The sequence below is a fragment of the Oncorhynchus mykiss genome, chromosome 8 (genome assembly GCF_057628025.1).
Source record: "Oncorhynchus mykiss isolate SJ-2025 chromosome 8, ASM5762802v1, whole genome shotgun sequence".
NCBI lineage: Eukaryota > Metazoa > Chordata > Actinopteri > Salmoniformes > Salmonidae > Oncorhynchus > Oncorhynchus mykiss.
Genome location: NC_143029.1, coordinates 83,255,605 through 83,265,000, shown reverse-complemented (window position 1 = coordinate 83,265,000; position 9,396 = coordinate 83,255,605). Strand labels below are relative to the sequence as shown.

General features: G+C 43.7%; 1 protein-coding gene across 1 annotated transcript in view; it reads left to right on the top strand.

Annotated features, from left to right (window-relative positions):
* Window positions 1–9,396, top strand: part of LOC110531011 (zinc finger E-box-binding homeobox 1) — a 128,352-nt gene that overhangs the window by 95,510 nt on the left and 23,446 nt on the right. Inside the window, 1 exon segment of the mRNA XM_036986887.2 lies at window positions 4,467–4,631. Within this exon segment, the coding sequence (XP_036842782.2) occupies window positions 4,467–4,631 (165 nt within the window).

The window sequence follows — 9,396 nt, the reverse complement described above, 5'->3', positions numbered from 1 at the left end:
CTCAAATCAAGTTGTAGAAACATCTCAAGGATGATCAATGGAAACAGGATGCATCTGAGCTCAATTTCAAGTCTCATAGCAAAGGGTCTGAATACTTATGTACATTTTATTTTTTAATTACCTTTGCAAAAATGTCTAAAAAACAGTTTTCGAGTTGTCATTATGGGGTAATGTGTGTAGATTGATGAGAGACAACAAAGATTGAATCCATTGTTACGTAACAACATGTGGAAAAAGTGAAGGGGTCTGAATAGTTTCAGAATGCGCTGTAATACTTCATTAACGTGGAAATTGTCAAAGTAAACATGAGAACGATGGTCAAAGACAGGACTAGACTGTTGGTGATGAAGCAATAATAATAATACGTGGTAATCATATTAACAGAAATTTACAACCCAGAATAATAAGGAATAGACTAATATGACTAATCACACTCTACTTGCTGTCTACTTCTCACTGTGTGTCCCTCAGGTTGTGGAAGGAGGACACACATTTGGCTGATAAAACACAGTATTTTGTTTTTCACCATGTACGTATTTACATTGATCTTCATCATTTACAGTAAGTTTTCAAATTCTTCATTTTGTTTTTATAATTTCGGGGTAGAATTTCTTACTTCAAAATATCTGTCACAATTTGACAGAAGATGCAGCTCTATCTATCTCTTCCTGAGGGCAGAATGAGCACAGCCTGTCCTCTTTAGGTAATCAGGTTTGCCTGGGACGACCAGTCTCTATGGCCCACCTGTCTCTGTCTCCCTCTCTCCCCAATTCAAAGGGCTTTATTATTATGGGAAACGTATGTTTAGATTGCCAAAGCAAGTTAAATAGATAATGAGCAATAGTGAAACAAACTTTACAAAATTAACAGTAAACATGACACTCACAAAAGTTCCAAAGGAATAAAGACATTTCACATGTCATATTATGTGTATATATACAGTGTTGTAATGATGTGCAAATAGTTAAAGTACAAAAGGGAAAATAAATAAACATAAATATGGGTTGTATTTACAATGATGTTTGTATGATGATGTTCACTGGTTGCCCTTTTCTTGCTGCTGTGATGGCACACTGTGATATTTCACCCAGTAGATATGGGAGTTTATCAAAATTGGGTTTGTTTTCAAATTCTTTGTGGGTCTGTGTAATCTGAGGGAAATATGTGTCTCTAATATGGTCGTACATTTGGCAGGAGGTTGGGAAGTGCACCTCAGTTTCCACCTCATTTTGTGGGCAGTGTGCACATAGCCTGTCTTCTCTTGAGAGCCAGGCTTGCCTAAGGCGGTCTCTCTCAATAGCAACTCTATGTTCACTGAGTCTGTACATAGTCAAAGCTTTCCTTAAGTTTGGGTCAGTCACAGTGGTCAGGTATTCTGCCACTGTGTACTCTCTGTTTAGAGCCAAATAGCATTCTAGTTTTTTTGTGAATTCTGTCCAATGTGTCAAGTAATACTCGTTTTGTTTTACCTGATTTGGATGGGTCTAATTCTGTTGGAGTCCCAGGACCAACTTGCTTTTAGGGGGACTCTTCTCCAGATTCATCTCTCTGTAGGTGATGGCTTTGTTATGGACTGTTTGGGAATCGCTTCCTTTTAGGTGGTTGTAGAATTTAACGGCTCTTTTCTGGATTTTGATCATTAGTTGGTCTCAATTTGGTGTTTGTTTCATTTTGTGAATTCTTGGTTGGTGAGTGGACCCCAGACCTCACAGCCATGAAGGGCAATGGTTTCTATAACTGATTCAGGTATTTTTCGCCAGAGCCTAATTGGTATGTCGAATTTTATGTTCCTTTTGATGGTGTAGAAGGCCTTTCTTGCCTTGTCTCCAGCTCGTTCACAGCTTTGTGGAAGTTACCTGTGGCGCTGATGTTTAGGCCGAGATATGTATAGTTTTTTGTGTGCTCTAGGGCAACAGTGTCTAGATGGAATTTGTATTTGTGGTCCTGGCGACTTTTTTGGAACACCATTATTTTTGAGTTACTGAGATTTACTGTCAGGTCCCAGGTCTGGCAGAATATGTGCAGAAGATCTAGGTGCTGCTGTAGGCCCTCCTTGGTTGGTGACAGAATAACCAGATCATCAGCAAACAGTAGACTTCAGATTCTAGTAGGGTGAGGCCGGGTGCTGCAGACTGTTCTAGTGCCATCGCCAATTAATTTATATATGTTGAAGAGGGTGGGGCTTAAGCTGCGTCCCTGTCTCACCCCACGGCCCTGTGGAAAGAAATGTGTGTTTTTTGCCTATTTTAACTGCACACTTGGTGTTTGTGTAAATGGATTTTATAATGTTGTATATCTTTCCCCCAACACCGCTTTCCATCAATTTGAATGGTAGACCCTCATGCCAAATTGAGTCAAAAGCTTTTTTGAAATCAACAAAACATGAGAAGACTTTGCCTTTGCTTTGGTTTGTTTGTCAATTAGGGTGTGCAGGGTGAATACGTGGTCTGTCGTACAGTAATTTGGTAAAAAGACAATTTGACATTTGCTCAGTACGTTGTTTTTACTGAGGAAATATACTAGTCTTTTTTTGTGGTCTGTATATTTTAACATTTCATTTAGGATACTATCAACACCACAGAGTTAAAGAGGTTGTATTTTGTCCTGTAGTTCATTCAATGTAATTGGAGAATCCAGTGGGCCTTTAATATTTGATTCTAATATTTGTACTTGATCATGTATATGTTTTTGCTGTTTGTTCTTTGTTACAGAGCCAACAAGATTGGAGAAGTGGTTTAGCCACACATCTCCGTTTTGGATAAATAATTCTTTGTGTTGTTGTTTGTTTAGTTTTTTCCAATTTTCCCAGAAATGGTTAGATTCTATGGATTCTTCAATTACATTGAGCTGATTTCTGACATGCTGTTCCTTCTTTTTCCATAGTGTATTTCTGTATTGTTTTAGTGATTATTCAGTTCCTTTGACTTTGATGCCTCATGATTGAGCATAGCTCTGTTCAAGTAGAGTGTGATTTTGCTGTGGTCTGATAGGGGTGTCAGTGCGCTGCCTGTGAACTCTGAGAGACTCTGGGTTGAGGTCAGTGATAAAGTAGTCGTCAGTACTACTGCCAAGAGATGAGTTATAAGTGTACCTACCATAGGAGTCCCCTCGAAATCTACCATTAACTATGTAAATACCCAGTGTGCAACAAAGCTGCTGGAGATGTTACCCGTTTTGTTGGTTATGTTGTCATAGTTGTGTCTATGGGGCCACATGGGGGAGGGAATGCTGTCACCACCAGGCAGATGTTTGTCCCCTTGTGTGCTGAGGGTGTCGCCACAGACTAGTACCTGTCCCTGGGCCTGGAAATGATTGATTTCCCCCTCCAGGATGGAGAAGATGTCTTCATTAAAGTATGGGGATTCTAGTGGGGGGGTATAGGTAACACACAGGGAGACATTTCTCTCTGTTAAGATCATTTCCTTTTGAATTTCTGACCAAATGTAAAATGTTCCTGTTATGATTAATGTAATAGATTGAGTTAGGTCTGCTCTATACTAAATGAGTATAACTCATCCCTTTGCTGTTTCACACCTGGTAGTTTGGTTAATCGGACCACCAGCTCTCTGTAACCTAGAGGAAAACCAGTGGGTCCATCTCATCTATACCATGTTTCTTGTAGCATGACAATGTCTGTGTTTCTGATTTATTTGTTGAAGTCCAGGTTCCTGCTCTTTAGGTCAAAGGCAGATGACCTCAGGTCTGGGATGTTCCAGGATGAGATAGTGTAGGCTTTGTGTCCCATAAAGTGTCCAATGTTGTTAGTCGTGTGGTTTGGCCTTGAACCAGTAAGTGTGAGCAGAGCATCTGGTACATGCCATTGGCTTGGTCTAGTGTAAGAGTGGGGGATGGGCCTGTTTGCCTGGTCATGGCCTGGGTGTATGTGTGACTCTCTCTCTCTCTCTCTCTCTTTTATCTGTCAATGGGGCTGTGTAAACGCTGGAACACAAGTCTCAGGTTCACAGTTCACCACTTGAGAAAATTACATTCAAGATAGCTTGCAGTGTTATAGATACTGGTCCTAAGCAGAGATTTAAACATTTTTTTAGAGGGTAAAGGTTAGAGGGTAAAGGTTACACCATTTTTTTGTTGTGTTTGGAATGATTTGATTATTTTGCATTACGTTTTCAATCGCTCTGTTGTCATTTAAGCTTTTTTAAATTTGTTTTTATCCTCTTAAGAATTCCAACATGTAGTGATTTTCTTATCATTCTACTTAAAATAAGATGTTGTATATCTGCAACAACAATGCAACAGTGATCCACTAAACTGTAAGCCCAGACTTCCTCTATCTCTAATCGACCTAGCATCCAGGGGGTGTACTGTACATCGAGCTACTCCACTACAGAAACAGGAGATAGACTTGTGTCCTATGAGCTGTTCTGACTCATACAAGGTGTAGCCTACTAACTTCCTACTCATTGTCCCTCCTGGTTGTCTCCTCCCTCTCTCTTGTCTCTTTGCAGTAACGAATTACAACAAAGTTGTGGAGGCCCAGTCAGATTCTGACGATGAGGACAAGCTACACATAGTGGAGGAAGACCCTGATGGAGACAACACTGTGCCAGAAGACACCTCCGCAGTATTATCCCAGAACGGGACGGAGACGCACCAAGACACCTGGGATGGAGGTAAAACGCCAGACCATACAATACAGAACATACTGAAGAACTCCCTCATTCTCTCTCTCTCTCTCTCTCTCTCTCTCTCTCTCTCATTTTCTCTCCCTCTCTCCCTCTCTCTCCCTTCCTCTCTCCCTCTCTTTCTCTCTCTCTCTCTCTCTCTCTCTCTCTCTCTCTCTCTCTCTCTCTCTCATTTTCTCTCCCTCTCTCCCTCTCTCTCCCTTCCTCGCTCCCTCTCTTTCTCTCTTTCTCTCTCTCTCTCTCATTTTCTCTCCCTCTCTCCCTCTCTCTCCCTTCCTCTCTCCCTCTCTTTCTCTCTTTCTCTCTCTCTCTCTCATTTTCTCTCCCTCTCTCCCTCTCTCTCCCTTCCTCTCTCCCTCTCTTTCTCTCTCATTTTCTCTCCCTCTCTCTCCCTTCCTCTCTCCCTCTCTTTCTCTCTTTCTCTCTCTCTGTCACACTTTCTCTCACCACATGTAGAACATCTACATTTACATTTTAGTCATTTTGCAGATGCTCTAATCCAGAGCGGTTTACATTCAGTGTTTTCAACTAAGTTTAGTAGGAAAACATCTCAGATATCACAGTCATTGCAAGTAGACCTTTCTTCGAAAAGACAGAAAAACGTATTGCAGCTGTGAACGCAAGGAACAGAACATACAACCACAATGCATGAATTGTTAACGTCTTTTCATTGACCGTAGACCAAGTTCCACTGATAATGGAAGTGACACGTCATGCAGGAAGTAGGACAACAACATTTACATTCTGTTGCTCCAGAGAGACCAGGGGTTTGAGAGCCATAGCTTCAACTAAGAGTTTCCTGTTTCCTTTAACACCTGAATTGGGAATGTACTTACATGGTCTCTGTTATTTCACGTGTCTTAAAGCAGTGAGTTAGAGTCTACCTTCCCGACTAGGACTGGCATCCTATTCCCTACGTAGGCCCTATGGCCCTGGTCAAAAGTAGTGCACTGGAAAGGGAATAGGTGTGGTTAAGATGCCTCTGTAGGTAGGGTCTGTTTTTGCAGATGTTCTGTAGTATTGAAGATTGTTTTCTCTCTCTCTCTCTCTCAACTATATACTATTTCTGCTTCTCTCTTCTCTCTCTCTTCTCTCTCTCTCTCTCTCTCTCTCTCTCTCTCTCTCGCTCTCTCTCGCTCTCTCTCTCTCTCTCTCTCTCTCTCTCTCTCTCTCTCTCTCTCTCTCTCTCTCTCTCTCTCTCTCTCATTTCAAATTCAAGGGTTTTATTGGCATGGGAAACATACATTTATGTTTACATTGCCAAAGCAAGTGAAGTAGATAATAAACCAAAGTGAAATAAACAAGAAAAATTAACACTTAACATGACACTCACAGAAGTTCCAAAAGAATAAAGACATTTCAAATGTCATATTATGTATATATACAGTGTTGTAACGATGTGCAAATAGTTATAGTACCAAAGGGAAAATAAATAAGCATAAATATGGGTTGTATTTACAATGGTGTTTGTTCTTCACTGGTTGCCCTTTTCTTGTGGCAACAGGTCACAAATCTTGCTGCTGTGATGGCACACTGTGGTATTTCACCCAGTAGATATGGGAGTTTATCAAAATTGGGTATGTTTTTGAATTCTTTGTGGATCTGTGTAATCTGAGGGAAATATGTGTCTCTAATATGGTCATACATTTGGCAGGAGGTTAGGAAGTGCAGCTCAGTTTCCATTTCCATCATTTTGTGGGCAGTGAGCACATAGCCTGTCTTCTCTTGAGAGCCAGGTCTGCCTACGGCAGTCTCTGTCAATAGCAAGGCTATGCTCACTGAATCTGTACATAGTCAAAGCTTTCCTTAATTTTAGGTCAGTCACAGTGGTCAGGTATTCTGCCACTGTGTACTCTCTATTTAGGGCCAAATAGCATTCTAGTTTGCTCAGTTTTTTTGTGAATTCTTTCCCATGTGTCAAGTAATTGTCTTTTTGTTTTCTCATGATTTGGTTGGGTCTAATTGTTTTGCTGTTCTGGGGCTTTGTGGGGTCTCTCTCGCTCTCTGCCTCTCTCTCTAGTTAGACTAGAATATCTCAGACACACTCATGCTGAGAACAACATGTTTATTTGTTAGTACTGCATGACTCCACTTTCCGTGCTTTGGCAAATCTTTCCCTGCTACGATGTCAGCCCTGCATGACTCCACTCTCCCTGCTAGGGCGAGTCTTTCTCTGCTACGGTGAGTCTTTCTCTCGTACGGCGAGTCTTTCCCTGCTACGATGAGTCTTTCCCTGCTACGGTGAGTCTTTCCCTGCTACGGTGAGTCTTTCCCTGCTACGGCGAGTCTTTCCCTGCTACGGTGAGTCTTTCCCTGCTACGGTGAGTCTTTCCCTGCTACGGTGAGTCTTTCCCTGCTACGGTGAGTCTTTCCCTGCTACGGCGAGTCTCTCCCTGCTACGGCGAGTCTCTCCCTGCTACGGCGAGTCTCTCCCTGCTACGGTGAGTCTTTCCCTGCTACGGTGAGTCTTTCCCTGCTGCGGTGAGTCTCTCCCTGCTACGGTGAGTCTCTCCCTGCTACGGCGAGTCTCTTCCTGCTACAGCGAGTCTCTCCCTGCTACGGCGAGTCTTTCCCTGCTACGGCGAGTCTTTCCCTGCTACGGCGAGTCTTTCCCTGCTACGGCGAGTCTTTCCCTGCTACGGTGAATCTTTCACTGCTACGGCGAGTCTTTCTCTGCTACGGCGAGTCTCTCCCTGCTACGGCGAGTCTTTCCCTGCTACGGCGAGTCTTTCCCTGCTACGGCGAATCTTTCACTGCTACGGCGAGTCTTTCTCTGCTACGGTGAATCTTTCTCTGCTACGGCGAGTCAAAAGTAGGGCAGGGCTCTCCAGATCTGTTCTTCCTGTAGCTTTTTGTTTCAACCCCAGTTGTAACTAACCTGATTCAGCTTATCAATCAGCTAGTTATTAGAATTAGGTGAGCTAGATTAGGGTTAGAGAGAGAACCTACAGGATCGTAGCTCTCCAGGAACAGGGTTAGAGAGAGAACCTACAGGATGGTAGCTCTCCAGGAACAGGGTTAGAGAGAGAACCTACAGGACAGTAGCTCTCCAGGAACAGGGTTAGAGAGTGAACCTACAGGATGGTAGCTCTCCATGAACAGGGTTAGAGAGAGAACCTACAGGACGGTAGCTCTCCAGGAACAGGGTTAGAGAGAGAACCTACAGGACGGTATCTCTCCAGGAACAGGGTTAGAGAGAGAACCTACAGGACGGTAGCTCTCCAGGAACAGGGTTAGAGAGAGAACCTACAGGACGGTAGCTCTCCAGGAACAGGGTTAGAGAGAGAACCTACAGGACGGTAGCTCTCCAGGAACAGGGTTAGAGAGAGAACCTACAGGACGGTAGCTCTCCAGGAACAGTGTTAGAGACAGAACCTACAGGACGGTAGCTCTCCAGGAACAGGGTTAGAGAGAGAACCTACAGGACGGTATCCCTTCAGGAACAGGGTTAGAGAGAGAACCTACAGGACGGTATCTCTCCAGGAACAGGGTTAGAGAGAGAACCTACAGGACGGTATCTCTCCAGGAACAGGGTTAGAGAGAGAACCTACAGGACGGTATCTCTCCAGGAACAGGGTTAGAGAGAGAACCTACAGGACGGTATCTCTCCAGGAACAGGGTTAGAGAGAGAACCTACAGGACGGTAGCTCTCCAGGAACAGGGTTAGAGAGAGAACCTACAGGACGGTAGCTCTCCAGGAACAGGGTTAGAGAGAGAACCTACAGGACGGTATCTCTCCAGGAACAGGGTTAGAGAGAGAACCTACAGGACGGTATCTCTCCAGGAACAGGGTTAGAGAGAGAACCTACAGGACGGTAGCCCTCCAGGAACAGGGTTAGAGAGAGAACCTACAGGACGGTAGCTCTCCAGGAACAGGGTTAGAGAGAGAACCTACAGGACGGTAGCTCTCCAGGAACAGGTTGTTTGTATCCATTCCATTTGCTCTGTTCTGGCCATTATTATGAGTCGTCCTCCCCTCAGCAGCCTCCTGTGTTGTCCAGTAACCCAGTGCCAACACTGTGGACAGGTGTAGCATGTACTAACTAACTGTCCATTTGGAAACAATTGTGGCTTCTAATCCCTCCAGCTGCTCCCATCTGTCTCACACAGTATACTCCTCACTCACCAAATCCCTCTTACACCAGCCAAGGTTCTTCATGACAAAGAAACACACTATCTTGGTTGAAAAGGGATTCAGTGCAACCAAAGCATTTGATAAAAAAAAAAAAAAAAATGTTCACATCACGCTTTGTGAAAATTGTTGAAGAAAATGTAAATTTGCTCGATCCGCCTTTTGTTGGTGTCTTTTCTGAGAGAAGGAGAGAAGGACCGGGGTGGTGGGTCCTCCATTTTTGTCTTGGTTTAATTTCCCCCTGTTGGCGCCACCCGGCTCCTCTGTGTGGTACTGGGTATTAGTTGTGAGGCTGGGAGCTTTTAAGAACCTGGCTGATTTTCAGAAAGCAGAGAGGATGAGGGTCACTCCACCTGGTGTTATGGACGGACGGACGAATGGACGGACAGACAGACAGAATGAGAACAATAATAAATACAAGTAATGCTCTCTCTCTCTCTCTCCAAATAACCCTGGTCTTCAGGTGTTTGGAAATTGCTCCCAAGGATGATCCAGACTTGTGGAGGTCTACCATTTTTTTTCTGAGGTCTTGGCTGATATCTTTTGATTTTCCCTCAATGTCAAGCAAAGAGGCACTGAGTTTGAAGGTAGGCCTTGAAATACATCCACAGGTACACCTCC